This window comes from Bombina bombina, chromosome 1, assembly GCF_027579735.1.
Source record: "Bombina bombina isolate aBomBom1 chromosome 1, aBomBom1.pri, whole genome shotgun sequence".
In the NCBI taxonomy this organism is placed as follows: Eukaryota; Metazoa; Chordata; class Amphibia; order Anura; family Bombinatoridae; genus Bombina; species Bombina bombina.
In genome coordinates this window covers 160,238,986-160,260,021 of record NC_069499.1, presented here as the reverse complement: position 1 = coordinate 160,260,021, position 21,036 = coordinate 160,238,986, and the positions used below count along the sequence as shown (strand labels likewise).

General features: G+C 42.0%; 1 protein-coding gene across 1 annotated transcript in view; it reads right to left on the bottom strand.

The window, feature by feature from the left end:
* Positions 1-4,392: 4,392 nt before the first annotated feature.
* Positions 4,393-21,036, bottom strand: part of FSIP1 (fibrous sheath interacting protein 1) — a 194,021-nt gene continuing 177,377 nt past the window's right edge. Inside the window, exon 11 of the mRNA XM_053697687.1 lies at positions 4,393-4,750. Within this exon, the coding sequence (XP_053553662.1) occupies positions 4,541-4,750 (210 nt within the window). The 3' untranslated portion in view covers positions 4,393-4,540. The remainder of the gene's footprint in view (positions 4,751-21,036) is intronic.

The window sequence follows — 21,036 nt, the reverse complement described above, 5'->3', positions numbered from 1 at the left end:
CTCTCTCTCTCCCCTTTCTCACCTTCTCTTTTGCTCTCTCTCCCCTTTCTTTTGCTCTCTCCTCTCTTTTGTTTTCTCTCTCCCCCTCTCTTTTGCTCTCTCTCTCTCCCCCCTCTTTTCCTCTCTCTCTCCCCCCTCTTTTCCTCCCTCTCTTTTGCACTCTCTCTTCACCTCTCTTTTGCGCTCTCCCCCTCTCTTTTACTTTCTCTCTCCACTTTCTCACCCTCTCTTTTGCTCTCTCTCCCCTCTCTTTTGCTCTTTCTCCACTCTCTTTTGCTCTCTCTTTTCCCTCTCTTTTGCTCTCTCCCCTCTCTTTTGTTTTCTCTCTCCCCCTCTCTTTTACTCTCTCTCTCCCCTCTCTTTTCCTCCCTCTCTTTTGCACTCTCTCTTCCCCTCTCTTTTGTGCTCTCCCCCCTCTCTTTTGCTCTCTCTCTCCACTTTCTCACCCTCTCTTTTGCTCTCTACCCCTCTTTTCCTCCCTCTATTTTGCGCTCTCTTCCCCTCTCTTTTGCGCTCCCCCCCCCTCTATTTTGCTCTCTCTGTCTCTCTCCATCTCTTTTGCTCTCTCTCCCCCTCTCTTTTGCTGTGTCTCTCCCTCTATTTTGCTGTCTCTATCCCCCCTCTTTTGCTGTCTCCCCCTCTTTTGCTCTCTCTCTCCCCCCTCTTTTGCTCTCTCTCCCCCCTCTCTTTTGCTGTCTCTCTCCCTCTCTTTTGCTCGCTCTATCCCCCCTCTTTTTCTCTCTCTATCCCCCCTCTTTTTCTCTCTATATCCCCCCTCTTTTGCTCTCTCTCTCCCCCCCTCTCTTTTGCTTTCTCTCCCCCTCTCTTTTGCTCTCTCTCCACTCTCTTTTGCTCTCTCTCCCCTTTTTTTGCTCTCTTTCCCCCCTCTCTTTTGCTGTCTCTCCCCCCTCTCTTTTGCTCTCTCTCCCCCTCTCTTATGCTCTCTCTCTACCCCTCTCTTTTGCTCTCTCCCCTCTCTTTTGCTCTCTCTCTTACTCCCCCTCTCTTTTGAGCTCTCTCTCCCCTCTCTCTTACACTCTCTCTCTCCCCTCTCTTTTGCGCTCTCCCCCTGTCAGCCATAAGGAATCAGTCCAGGATTTAACCCAACTGCTAGAGTGATAAGATAAACACACGCTAGCACACTGAGAGGAAACCAGGACGTGACCCACTCAGGAAAGAATAAAAGACAATTAATTTGAAGAAAACTGAGTACTCACTGGTGTTGCAGGTTCACTGGAAAGTCTCTAGAGAGATGAGGGAGTAATGTACAGAGACTTATGTAAGTTGAGGTATACCGTAAGAATGGTCAGACAATGCAGAGGTCAGCAACCATTTTGAACAGGCAGGGGGTGATCCGTTAGAGTGGTCAGGCAAAGTAATGGTCAGCAACCGTTTAGAACAGGCAGAGGATGATCCGTTAGAGTGGTCAGGCAATGAAAAGGTCAGTGTCCCTTTAAGCAGGTTTGTAGGATAAGGCAGCAGAGTAGTCAGGAAAAGCAATGGTCAATGTCCCTTTAAGCAGGGTTGTAGGATAAGGCAGCAGAGTGGTCAGGCAAGCAATGGTCAATGTCCCTTTAAGCAGGCTTGTAGGATAAGGCAGCAGAATAGTCAGGCAAAGCATTGGTCAATATCCCTTTAAGCAGGTTTGTAGGATAAGGCAGCAGAGTAGTCAGGCAAAGCAATGGTCAATGTCCCTTTAAGCAGGTTTGGAGGATAAGGTAGCAGAGTAGTCAGGCAAAGCAATGGTCAATATCCCTTTAAGCAGGTTTGGAGGATCAAGCAGCAGAGTGTTCAGTCAAAGCTATGGTCAATGTCCCTTTAAGCAGGTTTGTAGGATAAGGCAGCAGAGTGGTCAGGCAAAGCAATGGTCAATATTCAGGAAACAGGTTATTTGGGATCAGGCAGAGAGTAGTCAGACAAGCCAAGGTCGAAATCAGTAAGCGGTAATAAGGTAGAGAGAGCAACACGACACTGAGCCACAAGCAGGTAAATACACTTACAAATGGGTCCCGAGGAAAACTCCTGCCGGCATTTAAAGCCAGTGACGAGAGGAGGCCGTGCCAAAAAAGGTGTGTGTCAGGAAGACGGCATCACGTTACTAGGCAATGTGACGTGGCAAGAACACAGAGGAGATCCGGGAGCCACGGCGTCACGGCGATGAAAGGATTGTGACACCCCCTCTCTTTTGCTTTCTCTCTCCCCCCTTTTCCCCCCTCTCTTGTGTGCACAGGTCCTCTAGAATGCTTAGCTGAATGTAAAATAAACGATAACATGAGCACTCAGCACCTCGACTGGACCAGCCAATCAGAACAGCGCCCTGTGTCTGGACAGCCACAAGACAGAAACGAACCCAACAGGATCCGGGTCCTAACCGTCAAGCTGCATATATCCTCCCTCAGAGGGGAAGAAGGGAAAACTGACAAACATAGGACTAACATGTCCCAAAACCCTTCCGCAGAAGTAACAGAAAGTATTGATCCCAGTTTAAGATTCCCAAAGGAAAGTAATAAACAAATTAAAAGACATCCTTAATCGGATAAAAAGAAAATATAAGGCAACCCGCAGGTTAACGCCCAATAAGAAAACCAACCTACTGCAGGACCAGCCAAACGGAGCCCTAAGCTTCCAAAGGAAAACTGGGAAGGATCTAAAAAAAAAAACAACAGTTAGGAGATTACATCATCCCCACATGTCTAATGAGGTGCAGCATTTGAAGTAGATTATTAATTTAATAACTGAAAAACATGTCTGAGCAAGACGCGAAGACGCGCCACTCTATAACGAAAGGCACAACATTCAGGAACAGTTACACCCACAGGGAACAGTACAGGTCCTCCCCAAGGTGCTAGACCCGGGACAATAGGGCACAAGCACAAATATGTGGAAGCGAAAACGAGCTACAACCTCCTGGGGGAAAACCCCGCCCTGTATGGAGGCATAATCATAAATTGGGTAACCCGCATGTGTAGAAGTATGGAGCGGTAGGGAACTCACCTCTCGGAGGACGGGACCCCCAGAGGCAGATGGCTCAGCTGACCCTTGATTCCCTGAGTCCGAGGAACAAGGCGCTTTCATATGGCATACAGAACAAAACTGGTTGACATGTGTCAACGAGGCCAATCCAGATTCTTCACCGGACGCAGAATCTGAATCTGAAATTAAAATAGTCTCAGAATCCTCCATAACTGAATCTGAAATTTGCACAGTCTCAGCATCAGAATCCTCCATAACTGGATAGAGGAAATGCAAATATGGACTCAAAGAAGTAAAACAAAAACGGCACCTGACACCCACAATGGCTGGGGCACTCACCACCTCCTTTGACCAGACCCATGCAAACTAGAATTTCTCCTTCGCCACACGGTCGGGAATGTGGAAATGGAAGACGGAGCGTAACCACGCACGACCACAAGGTGAACCGTACAGTCCAAAAAAAGTGCGCCTAACCATAAGGTCGCATCACTACTAAAGGCCTCAATGTTCCAACCACGAGCCCGTAAATACCACACATAAGCAGGTTGAATCACATAACAAACATGATTATAAACCCCCCTATTCAATAACCCCCCTCAGGAGATATTAACCCTTGATTCCAAGATACAAAAGGAGACTCACTGAGACCCTTAAGTTAAGTTAGACCCGCATGGTGGTTTCCTCTCGGGAACACATTTGTATTACAGTATATTCATAAAGAAAGTAAAATGAAACTATCTTACCAGAATCTACGCCATGGAACAGGAACAAGGCCTTTCAAGTGTGACAGATAGTAGCATCGCCTCCGCCATGGACTTGAGAGAAGAAAGCAGGCAGCGGAGAGAAGTTTGACAATGCCAATTGCTCGAGGAGCTGTTAACAGTCGGGATGGTTTCGCAGAAATACTCTTCCTGCATCTCTGGACTCTAACTTTCATCCAAGCCCTCACTGAGAGACTGACAGGACTACTTAAAACTCCCGTCCCCTGCCGAAGAGTACTACCCTCCATAAGAGACAATAATACATTCTTACACTTCTCTGCCAACCTCCTGGGACGAAAGGCAAAGAATGACTGGGGGATGAGGGGAGTGGAGGAGTATTTAAGCCTTTGGCTGGGGTGTCTTTGCCTCCTTTTGGTGGCCAGGTTCTTATTTCCTAAAAGTAATGAATGCAGCTGTGGACTCTTTCCATTTAAGAAGAAAATGCCAGAGTTAAGTGCTCTCTGAAAAGAAAACTAAACAGTCAGCCATTTGGGCTATAGCCGTGACTACATTTTCTCAGATCTATAGACGATAGGTTCAAGAAACTGGCTTTTTCCCATGGTAAACATCTTAGAGAGTACTGTATGGCTAAGCGGTTTTATAGATCACTAAACTGTAGATGCACTGAATACATTTTACAATAGCAGAAGTACAGAAAAAATTTTAATGGAGATTTATTTTTTATTAGAAAACATGTCCGTAAAACTATTTAGGTTGAACTAAGAATTTATAATCGTTGGCATTGCTCTTTGGCTAAATTTTTCAAACTTGTAAGTAGCTTTTGATTTAAAAAATATCTGTTAATATCATGCAACATAAACAGGCGACTCCGCTGACAATGAACTGTAGCGTGCAGATATTAAACTTGCGGCGCTCAAGTACTTTCTCTCAATATCTTCTAGTTGCTGATCTATTTCTTTCAGGCGTATTGTTTGTTCTCTTAGTTCTTTTGTGTAACGTAAAACTTTCTCTCCAGGTGCAGTCTCCAGATTTCCAGTACTGCTCATTGAAACTTCCTGAAAAAGAAAAAAAAAAAAAACGCATTAGCAGAGGCTTCTAGTGTTACATATTTTATACACTGCTTCCTTGCATGATTTGCATGAGCAATTTTCTTTATTTCATTTCCTGTAAACAGTTTCAATTATTATGCATACATATCCCTAATGTAAACAGCTGTGTAAGTAACAAAAGCGGCCATGTTTTGACTTTACAGCAGTTTATTCAAAGCTGCAATCAGCAGTATAATAATGTTATTCAATCTATTCACATGTATAATTGTTCCCAGAAAAATAAAGGGTTTACAACCTTGTGCTTATCTGTATAACCTCTGTGACAATGTAAATGGGCAAAAATGTAATTCATTAAGTAATGATTAGGATCTTGTGTGTAGAAATATATAATAAACGGATATACAAGAGCGATATATGATAAAACCCTTTCAGCATGTAATCTTTATACAACCCTGTGTCTTAATCATTTCAGTATGTAAACATAAAGGAACAGTAATGCAGACAATGATCTGTAAAATATGAAGTAAATAAATAAGAGAAGCTCATTTAGTCCGGTGGCACAATGTCTTAAAGGGACATAAAAGCACAAAAAGAGAATGCTCTAATATGGCAGACAATTTAAATGGACAGGCTAGTAAAAATTAAACTTTCATGGTTCAGATAGGGCATGCAATTTTAAAAAAACTTTCCAATTTACTTTTATCATCAAATTTGCTTTGTTCTCTTGGTATTCTTAGTCGAAAGCTAAACCTAGGTAGGTTCATATCATATGTTAATTTCTAAGCCCTTGAAGGTCGCCTCTAATCTCGGTGCATTTTGACAGGTTTTCACAGCTAGAGGGTATTAATTCATGTGTGCCATATAGATAATATTGTGCTCACGCCAGTGGCGTTACCTAGCAGTCAGCACAAATTGGCTAAAATGCATGTCTATCAAAAGGCTTAGATACAAGTTAATTACACAGGTAAAAAGTATATTAATATAAGCGTGTTGGTTATGCAAAACTGGGGAACAGGTAATAAAGGATCATCTATCTTTTTAAACAATAAAAATTCTGGAGTAGACTGTCCCTTTAATTATTACACTATTGCTTGCATATAACTATGGCCTAGCCTAGTTTTTATTGCAGTTGTAAACTGTGGGCAGCTAAAGGTTTTTCTTGAGATCAGTGGAGATGTTTTATGTTAAAGGGACACTGAACCCAATTTTTTTCTTTCATGATTCAGATAGAGCATGCAATTTTAAGCAACTTTCTAATTTACTCCTGTTAGCAGTTTCTTTGTTCTCTTGCTATCTTTATTTGAAAAAGAAGGCATATAAGCTTTTTTTTAGTTAAGTACTCTGGACAGCACTATTTTATTGGTGGATGAATTTATCCACCAATCAGCAAGGACAACCCAGGTTGTTCACCAAAAATGGGCCGGCATCTAAACTTACATTCTTGCATTTCAAATAAAGATACCAAGAGAATAAAGACAATTTGATAATAGAAGTAAATTAGAAACTTGCTTAAAATTGCATGCTATATCTGAATCACAAAAGAAAAATTTTGGGTTCAGTGTCCCTTTAAAACCAGTTTACACAGTTTACAACAGCAATGTATTCTAGGCCTATGGGTTTAACACCTGGAGATGGATTAAACACATAGTTAAAGTCAGCTCCAAAGCAGCAATGAATTACTGGGAGCTAGATGAACACATATGATGAGCCAACGACAAGAAGCAAATGTGTGTAACCACCAATCACTAGCTCTTTCCCAGTAGTGCATTGCTGCTGGGTGATCTGTACCTATGCTTTTCAACAAAGGATACAAAAGGACAAAGTAAATTTGATAATAGAAGTGAAGGTAAACGTGTTAAAATGAAATGCTGTATCTGAATCATGAGAGTTTAATGCTGCCTCTCACATCCCTTTAAATAATTATTTAATTGCAAAGGAGCTGTCTAATTTGATGACAATACATTTTTTTCTGTCTAAAAATAAAATGGACTCAGCAGTGTAAATAGTCCTGGGTGACAGTTACAGTACAGATATCAAAGACTATTAAAGGGACAGTGAGCCTAAATTGTTACTGAAATAATTTAACCCATTGTATACGTATAATGACCCCATCAGACTTAGATCCTGGAGACCCCCTGCACTGCAGTGGGGCACAGAGGCTCTTGCAGGAAATGCAAGCGAATTCACCATACCCCTGCGTAGTGGTATCTCACACTACCAGGAACTCACAGCCAGTCAAGGAATTCCAGCTTGTAAACTTTAAAAGCCCATTTCTCAGCCCCAGAACACTTACAGAGACATGTAAAATAGGGGAGTCTGTCCTTGCAAATTAGAGTTACATGTCTCAGTGAGATGCAGGTGACCACCATAAAAACAGTAATTACATGCTATTTAACTTAAGGGGACGTATAGCAATGAAGTGTTTGTTAATATTATAATGATAACATGGCTGTAACCACTAGGGCCATTTTGTTTTGCTGTTAATGTTATGCCTCATGCTTTCCTGGGCTAATAAACCATTTAGAAAGCAAAATAAATGGGATAACTGGGTGAACGTGAAAATGTGATATTTTGTTACATTGTATACAGGATGAAGTTTGGTATAACTATTTATTATTTTTTTTACATATTTTTGTTATGGTCAGTGAGTTTGTACAGGGGTAGGAATAGGCTACCACTGGTTTAAGCCACCCTATTTTACACTTACTAATTTTCTGTATAAATTGCAGGGTAGTGCATAAAGACAACAATAATAATAGCTCTCTTCTGGGGCCCGATCCGATATGCAGCGTCGCCCGCAAAAGCCGGCGATGCCAAATTTTGCGCTGGTTTGGTATCACATATACGGCGTAACCTAGAAGTTACGGTCGTATATTTCTGCCTTCGGCCGTAGTTTTTTGGCCCATAGACAGGTATACCAAACCAGCGCAGTTTGGTATCCAATATACAGCGTAAGGACTTACGTGGCGAAAATGGAGAAATTCTACTCCATTTTCACCTCGCCACAAATTGCAGGCGTAGTAAGCCTTGCGCTGTCTATTGGAACCCCGTAACTCCCTAAACTAGCTGCTAAATAAAACCTAACACCTAACGCATGCGCAATGTCTATCTACCTGTCAAACGCGATCCCCCGCCGCAATCCCTAATAAAGTATTTAACCCCTAAACCGCCACTCCCGGACCCCGCCGCCACCTACATTAAATGTATAACCCCCTAATGTGAGCCCCTACACCGCCGCCATCTACATTACCTACCCCCTAATGTGAGCCCCTTACACCGCCGCCATCTACATTACCTAACCCCTAATGTGTGCCCCTTACATCGCCGCCATCTACATTATCTACCCCCTAATGTGAGCCCCTTACACCGTCGCCATCTACATTACCTACTCCCTAATGTGAGCCCCTTACACCGCCGCCATCTACATTATCTACCCCCTAATGTGAGCCCCTTACACCTCCGCCACCTACATTAACTACCCCCTAATGTGAGCTCCTAACCCCTAATCTAATCCCACTATACAGCCGCCACCTATATTAAATTATTAACCCCTAATCTAATCCCACTATACCGCCACCACCTATATTAAATTATTTACGCCTAATCTAATCCCCCTATACCGCCGCCACCTATATTAAATTATTTAATACCTAAAATACTAAACTATCCCTACCACTAAACCTAAGTCTAACCCTACAAATAGCCCTGAAAAGGGCTTTTTGCGTGGCATTACCCCAAAGTAAACAGCTCTATTGCCAGCCCTTAAAAGGGCTTTTTGCGGGCCATTGCCCTAAAGTAATCAGCTCTTTTACCAGCCCTTAAAAGGGCTTTTGGAGGGCCTTTGTCACAAAGTAATCAGCTCTTTCTCCAACATAGGTGTGTCCGGTCCACGGCGTCATCCTTACTTGTGGGATATTCTCTTCCCCAACAGGAAATGGCAAAGAGTCCCAGCAAAGCTGGTCACATGATCCCTCCTAGGCTCCGCCCACCCCAGTCATTCTCTTTGCCGTTGCACAGGCAACATCTCCACGGAGATGGTTAAGAGTTTTTTGGTGTTTAAATGTAGTTTTTATTCTTCAATCAAGTGTTTGTTATTTTAAAATAGTGCTGGTATGTACTATTTACTCTGAAACAGAAAAAAGATGAAGATTTCTGTTTGTAAGAGGAAGATGATTTTAGCAGAAGTTACTAAAATCGATTGCTGTTTCCACACAGGACTGTTGAGATGAAGTAACTTCAGTTGGGGGAAACAGTTGGCAGACTTTTCTGCTTAAGGTATGACTGGCCATATTTCTAACAAGACTATGTAATGCTGGAAGGCTGTCATTTCCCCTTATGGGGACCGGTAAGCCATTTTCTTAGTTAAATAAAAGAATAAAGGGCTTCATAAGGGCTTAAAAAACTGGTAGATATTTTTCTGGGCTAAAACGATTGCTTTGCTAGGCATATTTTGCAGATTCTAACTATTAATGGTTGTTATAATCTTGGGGATTGTTTAGAAAAACGGCAGGCACTGTGTTGGACACCTTTTTCAGATGGGGGCCTTTTCTAGTTATAGACAGAGCCTCATTTTCGCGCCACTAATGCGCAGTTGTTTTTGGAGAGCAAGGCATGCAGATGCATGTGTGAGGAGCTAAGAATCACTGAAAAAGCTTATAGAAGGCATCATTTGGTATCGTATTCCCCTCTGGGCTTGGTTGGGTCTCAGCAAAGCATATAGCTGGGACTGTATAGGGGTTAAATGTAAAAAAAAATTTGGTGTGCAATACTTTTAATGCTTTAAGACACTGTGGTGAAATTTTGGTGAATTTTGAACAATTCCTTCATACTTTTTCACATATTCAGCAATAAAGTGTTTTCAGTTTGAAATTTAAAGTGACAGTAACGGTTTTATTTTAAAACGTTTTTTGTGCTTTGTTGACAAGTTTAAGCCTGTTTAACATGTCTGTACCATCAGATAAGCTATGTTCTATATGTATGAAAGCCAAGGTGTCTCCCCATTTAAATTTATGTGATAATTGTGCCATAGTGTCCAAACAAAGTAGGGACAGCAATGCCACAGATAATGATATTGCCCAAGATGATTCCTCAAATGAGGGGAGTAAACATGATACTACATCATCCCCTTCTGTGTCTACACCAGTTTTGCCCACACAAGAGGCCCCTAGTACATCTAGTGCGCCAATTCTTATTACCATGCAACAATTAACGGCTGTAATGGATAACTCTATAGCAAACATTTTATCCAAAATGCCTACTTATCAGAGAAAGCGCGATTGCTCTGTTTTAAACACTGTAGAGCAAGAGGACGCTGATGATAACTGTTCTGACATACCCTCACACCAATCTGAAGGGGCCATGAGGGAGGTTTTGTCTGAGGGAGAAATTTCAGATTCAGGAAAAATTTCTCAACAAGCTGAACCTGATGTTGTGACATTTAAATTTAAATTAGAACATCTCCGCGCACTGCTTAAGGAGGTATTATCTACTCTGGATGATTGTGACAATTTGGTCATTCCAGAGAAATTATGTAAGATGGACAAGTTCCTAGAGGTTCCGGTGCCCCCCGACGCTTTTCCTATACCCAAGCGGGTGGCGGACATAGTAAATAAAGAGTGGGAAAGGCCCGGCATACCTTTTGTCCCCCCCCCTATATTTAAGAAATTATTTCCTATAGTCGACCCCAGAAAGACTTATGGCAGACAGTCCCCAAGGTCGAGGGGGCGGTTTCTACTCTAAACAAACGCACTACTATTCCTATCGAAGATAGTTGTGCTTTCAAAGATCCTATGGATAAAAAATTAGAGGGTTTGCTTAAAAAGATTTTTGTTCAGCAAGGTTACCTTCTACAACCAATTTCATGCATTGTTCCTGTCACTACGGCAGCGTGTTTCTGGTTCGAGGAACTAGAAAAGTCGCTCAATAAAGAATCTTCGTATGAGGAGGTTATGGACAGAGTTCAAGCACTTAAATTGGCTAACTCTTTTATTTTAGATGCCGCTTTGCAATTAGCTAGATTAGCGGCGAAAAATTCAGGGTTTGCTATCGTGGCGCGCAGAGCGCTTTGGCTAAAGTCTTGGTCAGCGGATGTGTCTTCCAAGACAAAATTGCTTAACATCCCTTTCAAGGGTAAAACATTATTTGGACCTGATTTGAAAGAGATTATTTCAGACATCACTGGGGGAAAGGGCCACGCCCTCCCACAGGATAGGTCTTTTAAGGCTAAAAATAAGCCTAATTTTCGTCCCTTTCGCAGAAACGGACCAACCTCTAATTCTACATCCTCTAAGCAAGAGGGTAATACTTCACAACCCAAACCAGCCTGGAGACCAATGCAAGGCTGGAACAAGGGTAAGCAGGCCAAGAAGCCTACCACTGCTACCAAAACAGCATGAAGGGATGGCCCCCGATCCGGGACCGGATCTGGTGGGGGGCAGACTTTCTCTCTTTGCTCAGGCTTGGGCAAGAGATGTTCAGGATCCTTGGGCGCTAGAAATAGTTTCTCAAGGTTATCTCCTGGAATTCAAGGAACTACCCCCAAGGGGAAGGTTCCACAGGTCTCAATTATCTTCAAACCAAATAAAAAGACAGGCATTCTTACATTGTGTAGAAGACCTGTTAAAGATGGGAGTGATTCATCCAGTTCCAATAAGAGAACAAGGGATGGGTTTTTATTCCAACCTGTTCATAGTTCCCAAAAAAGAGGGAACATTCAGACCAATTTTGGATCTCAAGATCCTAAACAAATTTCTCAAGGTTCCATCGTTCAAAATGGAAACTATTCGAATGATCCTACCTACTATCCAGGAAAATCAATTTATGACTACCGTGGATTTAAAGGATGCGTACCTACATATTCCTATCCTCAAGGAACATCATCAGTTCCTAAGGTTCGCTTTTCTGGACAAGCATTACCAGTTTGTGGCACTTCCATTCGGATTAGCCACTGATCCAAGGATTTTCACAAAGGTACTAGGGTCCCTTCTAGCGGTTCTAAGACCAAGGGGCATTGCAGTAGTACCTTACTTGGACGACATCCTGATTCAAGCGTCGTCTCTGTCAAAAGCAAAGGCTCATACGGACATCGTCCTAGCCTTTCTCAGATCTCACGGATGGAAGGTGAACAAAGAAAAAAGTTCTCTGTCCCCGTCAACAAGAGTTCCCTTCTTGGGAACAATAATAGATTCCTTAGAAATGAGGATTTTTCTGACAGAGGTCAGAAAATCAAAAATTCTAAGCTCTTGTCAAGTACTTCATTCTGTTCTTTGTCCTTCCATAGCGCAGTGCATGGAAGTAATAGGATTGATGGTTGCAGCAATGGACATAGTTCCTTTTGCACGAATTCATCTAAGACCATTACAACTGTGCATGCTCAGACAGTGGAATGGGGATTATACAGACTTGTCTCCGACGATTCAAGTAGATCAAAAGACCAGAGATTCACTCCGTTGGTGGCTGACCCTGGACAATCTGTCACAGGGAATGAGCTTCCGCAGACCAGAGTGGGTCATTGTCACGACCGACGCCAGTCTGGTGGGCTGGGGCGCGGTCTGGGAACCCCTGAAAGCTCAGGGTCTATGGTCTCGGGAAGAATCTCTTCTCCCGATAAACATTCTGGAACTGAGAGTGATATTCAATGCTCTCAAAGCTTGGCCTCAACTAGCAAAGGCCAAATTCATAAGGTTTCAATCAGACAACATGACGACTGTTGCATATATCAATCATCAGGGGGGAACAAGGAGTTCCCTGGCGATGGAAGAAGTGACCAAAATAATTCAATGGGCGGAGGATCACTCCTGCCACTTGTCTGCAATCCACATCCCAGGAGTGGAAAATTGGGAAGCGGATTTTCTGAGTCGTCAGACATTCCATCCGGGGGAGTGGGAACTCCATCCGGAAATCTTTGCCCAAATAACTCAATTATGGGGCATTCCAGACATGGATCTGATGGCGTCTCGTCAGAACTTCAAGGTTCCTTGCTACGGGTCCAGATCCAGGGATCCCAAGGCGACTCCAGTAGATGCACTAGTAGCACCTTGGACCTTCAACCTAGCTTATGTATTCCCACCGTTTCCTCTCATTCCCAGGCTGGTAGCCAGGATCAATCTGGAGAGGGCTTCGGTGATCTTGATAGCTCCTGCGTGGCCATGCAGGACTTGGTATGCAGACCTGGTGAATATGTCATCGGCTCCACCATGGAAGCTACCTTTGAGACAGGACCTTCTTGTTCAAGGTCCATTCGAACATCCGAATCTGGTTTCCCTCCAACTGACGGCTTGGAGATTGAACGCTTGATTTTATCAAAGCGTGGGTTTTCAGATTCTGTAATAGATACTCTGATTCAGGCTAGAAAGCCTGTAACTAGAAAAATTTACCATAAAATATGGAAAAAATATATCTGTTGGTGTGAATCTAAAGGATTCCCATGGAACAAGATAAAAATTCCTAAGATTCTATCCTTTCTACAAGAAGGTTTGGAGAAAGGATTATCTGCAAGTTCTCTGAAGGGACAGATCTCTGCTTTATCTGTTTTACTTCACAAAAGGCTGGCAGCTGTGCCAGATGTTCAAGCATTTGTTCAGGCTCTGGTTAGAATCAAGCCTGTTTACAGACCTTTGACTCCTCCCTGGAGTCTAAATCTAGTTCTTTCAGTTCTTCAAGGGGTTCCGTTTGAACCCTTACATTCCGTAGATATTAAGTTATTATCTTGGAAAGTTTTGTTTTTGGTTGCAATTTCTTCTGCTAGAAGAGTTTCAGAGTTATCTGCTCTGCAGTGTTCTCCGCCCTATCTGGTGTTCCATGCAGATAAGGTGGTTTTGCGTACTAAGCCTGGTTTTCTTCCGAAAGTTGTTTCCAACAAAAATATTAACCAGGAGATAGTTGTACCTTCTTTGTGTCCGAATCCAGTTTCAAAGAAGGAACGTTTGTTACACAATTTGGACGTAGTCCGTGCTCTAAAATTCTATTTAGAGGCTACTAAAGATTTCAGACAAACATCTTCCTTGTTTGTTGTTTATTCTGGTAAAAGGAGAGGTCAAAAAGCGACTTCTACCTCTCTTTCCTTTTGGCTTAAAAGCATTATCCGATTGGCTTATGAGACTGCCGGACGGCAGCCTCCTGAAAGAATCACAGCTCACTCCACTAGGGCTGTGGCTTCCACATGGGCCTTCAAGAACGAGGCTTCTGTTGACCAGATATGTAAGGCAGCGACTTGGTCTTCACTGCACACTTTTGCCAAATTTTACAAATTTGATACTTTTGCTTCTTCGGAGGCTATTTTTGGGAGAAAGGTTTTGCAAGCTGTGGTGCCTTCCATTTAGGTGACCTGATTTGCTCCCTCCCTTCATCCGTGTCCTAAAGCTTTGGTATTGGTTCCCACAAGTAAGGATGACGCCGTGGACCGGACACACCTATGTTGGAGAAAATTTATGCTTACCTGATAAATTACTTTCTCCAACGGTGTGTCCGGTCCACGGCCCGCCCTGGTTTTTTTAATCAGGTCTGATGAATTATTTTCTCTAACTCCAGTCACCACGGTATCATATGATTTCTCCTATATATATTTCCTCCTGTCCGTCGGTCGAATGACTGTGGTGGGCGGAGCCTAGGAGGGATCATGTGACCAGCTTTGCTGGGACTCTTTGCCATTTCCTGTTGGGGAAGAGAATATCCCACAAGTAAGGATGACGCCGTGGACCGGACACACCGTTGGAGAAAGTAATTTATCAGGTAAGCATAAATTCTGTTTTTGTATCTAATCTAAATCCCCCTACACTGCCGCCACCTGTAATAAATGTATTACCCCCTAATCTAATCCCCTTACACCGCCGCCACCTATATTAAATACATTACCCCCTAATCTAATCCCATTATACCGCCACCACCTATATTAACTATATTAACCCTAATTATATTAGGGTTAATATAGTTAATATAGTTATTATATAATATATATACCCTAATTATATTAGGATTAATATAGTTAATATAGTTATTATATTATATATATATTAAGTATAATAACCCTATCTAACTCTAACACCCCTAACTAAATTCTTATTAAAATAAATCTAATTAATATTATTAATTAAAATATTCCTATTTAAATCTAAAAACTTACCTATAAAATAAACCCTAAGATAGCTACAATATAATTAATAATTACATTGTAGCTATTTTAGGGTTTATATTTATTTTACAGGTAACTTGGTATTTATTTTAACTAGGTACAATAGCTTTAAAAAGTTAATAACTATTTAATAGCTACCTAGTTAAAATAATTACCAATTTACCTGTAAAATAAATCCTAACCTAAGTTACAAATACACCTACACTATCAATAAATCAAATAAACTACAAATCTCTAAACTAAAATACAATTAAATGCACTAAACTAAATTACAAAAAAAATAAACACTAAATTACAAAAAATAAAAAAAGATTACAAGAATTTTAAGCTAATTACACCTATTCTAAGCCCCCTAATAAAATAATAAAGCCCCCCAAAATAAAAAAAATGCCCTACCCTATTCTAAATTAAAAATTAACCAGCTCTTTTACCAGCCCTTAAAAGGGCTTTTTGTGGGGCATGCCCCAAAGTAAACAGCTCTTTTGCCTGTAAAAAAAAACACAATACCACCCCCCAACATTAAAACCCACCACCCACATACCCCTACTCTAAACCCACCCAAACCCCCCTTAAAAAAACCTAACACTAAGCCCCAGAAGATCTCCCTACCTTGAGTCAACTTCACCCAGCCGGGCCGAACTCTTCATCCAATCCAAGCGATGTCTTCATCCAAGCGGCAAAGAAGAAGACTTCCATCCGGCGATGTCTTCATACAAGCGGCAAAGAAGAAGTCTTCCATCCGGCAATGTCTTCATCCAAGCGGCAAAGAAGAGGTCCTCCATCAGGGCAAAGTTTTCCTCCAAGCGACATCTTCAATCTTCTTTCTTCAGCCCTCCGACGCGGAACATCCTGCTGGCCCGACGACTGAACGACGAATGGAGTTTCCTTTAAATGACGTCATCCAAGATGGCGTCCGTCGAATTCCGATTGGCTGATAGGATTCTATCAGCCAATCGGAATTAAGGTAAGAAAATCTGATTGGCTGATTCAATCAGCCAATCAGATTCAAGTTCAATCCGATTGGGTGATCCAATCAGCCAATCAGATTGAGCTTGCATTCTATTGGCTGATCGGAACAGCGGTGTGGTGTAAGGGGCTCACATTAGGGGGTAGTTAATGTAGGTGGCGGCGGGGTCCGGGAGCGGCTGTTTAGGGGTTAATAACTTTATTAGGTGCGGCGGGGTCCGAGAGCGGCGGTTTAGGGGTTAATACATTTTTTATTATTAGGAGAGTGAGGGGGGATAGCGAATAGAGGGTTAGACGTGTCGGGCTATGTTTGGGAGGCATGTTAGACAGTATGGGAGATTTTATAACTTAGTCAGGTTTTCTAGGCGCCGGCAGTTTCTAAAGTGCCGTAAGTCACTGGCGACTCCAGAAATTTGTACTTACGCAGATTTCTGGACATCGCTGGTTTGTCCGACTTATTATTATTATTATTATTATTATCGGTTATTTGTAGAGCGCCAAAAGGTTCCGCAGCGCTAATTTACGGCACTTTAGCATCTGACGGCACCGTATATGGGATAGCTCGAGTTGCGAGCTGAAACTACGGGCGGCGGGGGTTCCCTTGCTTGCCGCCACCTACATTCTATCAGCCAATCGGAATTAAGGTAGAAAAAATCCAATCACCCAATAGGATTGAGCTTGCATTCTATTGGCTGATTGGAACAGCCAATAGAATTCCAGCTCAATCCTATTGGCTGATTGCCTCAGCTAATAGGATATTTTCTACCTTAATTCCGATTGGCTGATAGAATTCTATCAGCCAATCGGAATCTAAGGGACGCCATCTTGGATGACGTCACTTAAAGGTACATTCATTCCGAAGAAGCCTTCATTGGAAGAGGATGCTCCGCGCTGGAAGTCTTGAAGATGGAGACGCTCCGCGCCGGATGCATGAAGATAGAAGATGCCGTCTGGACGAAGACTTCTGCCTGTCTGGAGGACCACTTCTGCCCGTCTGGAGGACCACTTCTGCCAGCTTCGTTGAGGACATCTTGCCGCTTGGATGAAGACGTTTCCCGGTAAGTGACACTTCGGGGGTTAGTGTTAGGATTTTTTAAGGGTGTATTGGGTGGGTTTATTTTTTAGATTAGGGCTTTGGGCTGCAATAGAGCTAAATGCCCTTTTAAGGGAAAATCCCACCCAAATGCCCTTTTCAGGGCAATGGGGAGCTTAGTTTTTTTTTAGTTAGGCTTTATTTGGGGGATTGGTTGTGTGGGTGGTGGGTTTTACTGTTGGGGGGTTGTTTGTATATTTTTTTTTTACAGGTAAAAGAGCTGATTTCTTTGGGGCAATGCCCCGCAAAAGGCCCTTTTAAGGGCTATTGGTAGTTTAGTTTAGGCTAGGGGTTTTTTTTATTTTGGGGGGGCTTTTTTATTTTGATAGGGCTATTAGATTAGTTGTAATTAGTTTAAAGATCTTGTAATTTGTTTTTTATTTTCTGCAATTTAGTGTTTTTTTTTTGTAATTTAGCTAATTTTATTTAATTTAGTTAATTGTATTTAATGTAGGGAATTTATTTAATTGTAGTGTAGTGTTAGGTGTTAGTGTAACTTAGGTTAGGTTTTATTTTACAGGTAAATTTGTATTTATTTTAGCTAGGTAGTTAGTAAATAGTTAATAACTATTTAGTAACTATTCTACCTAGTTAAAATAAATACAAACTTGCCTGTAAAATAAAAATAAACACTAAGCTAGCTACAATGTAACTATTAGTTATATTGTAGCTATCTTAGGGTTTATTTTACAGGACAGGTAAGTATTTAGTTTTAAATAGGAATTATTTAGTTAATGATAGGAATTTGTATTTAGATTTATTTTAATTATAATTAAGTTAGGGGGTGTTAGGGTTAGACTTAGATTTAGGGGTTAATAAATATAATATAGTGGCGGCGACGTTGGGGGCAGCAGATTAGGGGTTAATAAATGTAGGTAGGTTGCGGCGACATTGGGGGAGGGAGATTAGGGGTTAATAAATATAATGTAGGTGTCGGCGATGTTGGGGGCAGCAGATTAGGGGTTCATAAATTTAATGTAGGTGGCGGCGATGTCTGGAGTGGCAGATTAGGGGTTAATAAGTATAATGCAGGTGTCGGCGATGTCGGGGGTGGCAGATTAGGGGTTAATAAGTGTAAGATTAGGGGTGTTTAGACTCGGGGTTCATGTTAGGGTGTTAGGTGTAAACATAACTTTAGTTTCCCCATAGGAATCAATGGGGCTGAGTTACGGAGCTTTACGCTGCTTTATTGCAGATGTTAGACTTTTGCTCAGCCGGCTCTCCCCATTGATGTCTATGGGGAAATCGTGCACAAGCACGTACAACCAGCTCACCGCTCACTTAAGCAGCTCTGGAATTGGATTGCGGTATGGAGCTCAATTTTGTTCTATGCTCACTTCTTGCTTAATAACGCCGGGTTTGTAAAAACCCGTAATACCAGCGCTGTAGGGAAGTGAGCGGTGAGAAAAAACTGCACGTTAGCACCGCACAGCTCATAACGCAAGACTCGTAATCTACCTGTTTGGGAGGCTGGCAGTGTGAGCAAACACGGATCACCTGATAGGGTACAAAATATCTCACATACTGCACATATGCAGTAACAAAATAAGTATACTTTCCCTGTAAACAGACTGGTGGGCCCTCGATTGACAATCAAAGTAGCAAGAGGGAAAGGTTGGTTGAGTTTTTGAATACACTCACTGCAAAGGGCGGACAATTTGCCTCCTATATCAAAGCATTGAAGACAGTAATCAAATCATGAAGTCCTGTTTAGTTTCTGTATAACAGTGCAAAAATACAGTTTTGAGATCAAGGCATAGTGAACTGTTGAGGATAAATGTAACCCTGACTGGAACAACAGAATGGCCTTGGGTTCTGACTTTACAACCTAATTAGGCATTATGGGGAAAATAAGAGTCACAGAGAGAATGACAACATGTAAAGGTTTTGCGTTGTTTAAGAGGCATAATTGTTTTTTCTCTGTATTTGTTATATGTAATAACAAAATTTATGCTTACCTAATAAATTTATTTATTTCCGGGCATGGAGAGTCCACAACGTCATTCCAATTACTAGTGGGATATTCACCTCCTGGCCAGCAGGAGGAGGCAAAGAGCACCACAGCAAAGCTGTTAAGCGTAACTTCTCTTACCCATAATCCCCAGTCATTCAGCCGAAGGAACATGGAAAAAGAAGAAACACAAAAGGTATAGAGGTGCCTGAGGTTCACTCAAAATAACTGTCGAATTATAATACATAAAGAGGGCAGGGTCGTGGACTCTCCATGCCTGGAAAGAAAGAAATTCCTCAGGTAAGCATAATTTTTTTTTTCTTTCCTATGGCATGGAGAGTCCACAACGTCATTCCAATTATAAGTGGGAACCAATAACCAAGCTAGACTACACGGAATGAAAAGGGAGGGAGAGCAAGGCAGGAGGACCTAAACAGAAGGCACCCCCGTTTGAAGAACCTTTCTCCCAAAAGAGGCCTCAGCCGAGGCAAAAGTATAAAATTTGGAAAAAGTATACAAAGTGGACCATGTTGCCACCTTGCAAAATTGGTCCACAGAAGCTTCATTTTTGAAAGCCCAAGATGAGAAGACAGTCCTAGTGGAATGAGCCGTAATTCCCTCAGGAGGCTGCTGTCCAGCTGTCTCAGAAGAAAAATGAATCATACTTCTTAACCAGAGGGAAAAAGTAGTAGAAGTGGCCTGACTCTTATGCTTTCCAGACAAAACAATAGTGGCCTAAAAATAGTAACTTGAAGGAAAAACCTTAGAGTACGCACAACATCCAGGTTATGCAAAAAACGTACCTTATGAGAAGAAGGATTGGAACCAAAAGAAGGAACAACCATTTTCTGATTAATATTTAGATCCAAGATTACTGAGATTGGGGAGAAAACCCAGTTTGTTACAAAGGACCGCCTTATCTGCAAGAAAAATAAGGAAAGGGGAATCACACAGCAGAGCCGAAAGCTCAGAAAACTCTGCGAGCGGAAGAAATAAAATGAAACCTTCCAGGAAAACAATTTAATAACAGAATGCGACCGCTCAAATGGAGCCTGTTGCAAAAACTTGAAGAACAAGATTAGAACTCCAAGAAGGAGCAACGGGTCTAAACACAGTCCTGATTCTGACCAGGGACTGAACAAAGGTTAAACATCTGGTAGGTCTGCCAGACATAAAAGCAAAGGAATCAACATAAAAACTTTCTGATCCTTCAAAGAACTGATTGTCACACCTTTCTCCAGTTCCTCCGAGAGAAAAGACAGAAAGAGAGAAAAGCGAGGAGAAAAACTCACCCTACTTCAAAAGGAGCCCCTAGATACGTACCAATAAAGGAATATACAGCCCACCTTATGGAACCCTATGTGGAAAACCATGCCTAGACAATACTAGGTGGTCAAACTCCAAGCAGAAAGCTTCAAACAAACTTGGTTTGAAAAAGAAATGGATCTTGTATAAAGGTCCTTCCTTAGAGGCAATTTAAAGAAAGAATTTGACCAGAAGGGCAAACCGTAGAAAATAGAATGACTCGTGAGATACACGCATCCTTCAGGACTATTGTACTCCTGAATTGACCCTCCTAAAACAAAGGAGAATAAAAGGAAGTCTCCATTTTGAAAGACCATGAAAAAAAATGAGACCATCTAGGACTAAAATAAGTCCAAAAATTCTCTTTTGCTTGGGAACCACAAACAGGATGAAAAAGATCCTAGACCTTGATCCACCAGAAGAACTGGACAACTTCTAAAGAGGCGAGATCTTTAAATAAAGCCTCTCCTGATCCGATCTGTAAAATCTCTCAGAAAAATCAGCCTCAGAGAGGACAAAAGAAGAATACCATCCTGGAAACCTGAGATATTACTTCCACCGGCCAAAGGAATCTGGACAAGACAAACCCAAGCCTGCTGAAAGAAGGAAAACCTACCCCTTACATGATCATGCTTAGACCGGGGACAGACCATTAAAAAAGATATAAACTCAAAGGAAGGCTACTAAACTCCAAGCAGAGGATTGCTGCCCCTATCCCAAGGCATAGTAGACCGGCATGAGATCAAAACCTGCTCATAAGGGGGGCATGTCCGGGCGGCGGCCATACTAGGTCACTTTAATCAGAGCTCCTAACAGAACCTCCACTACCCAGCTGTTTTTTGGGACAT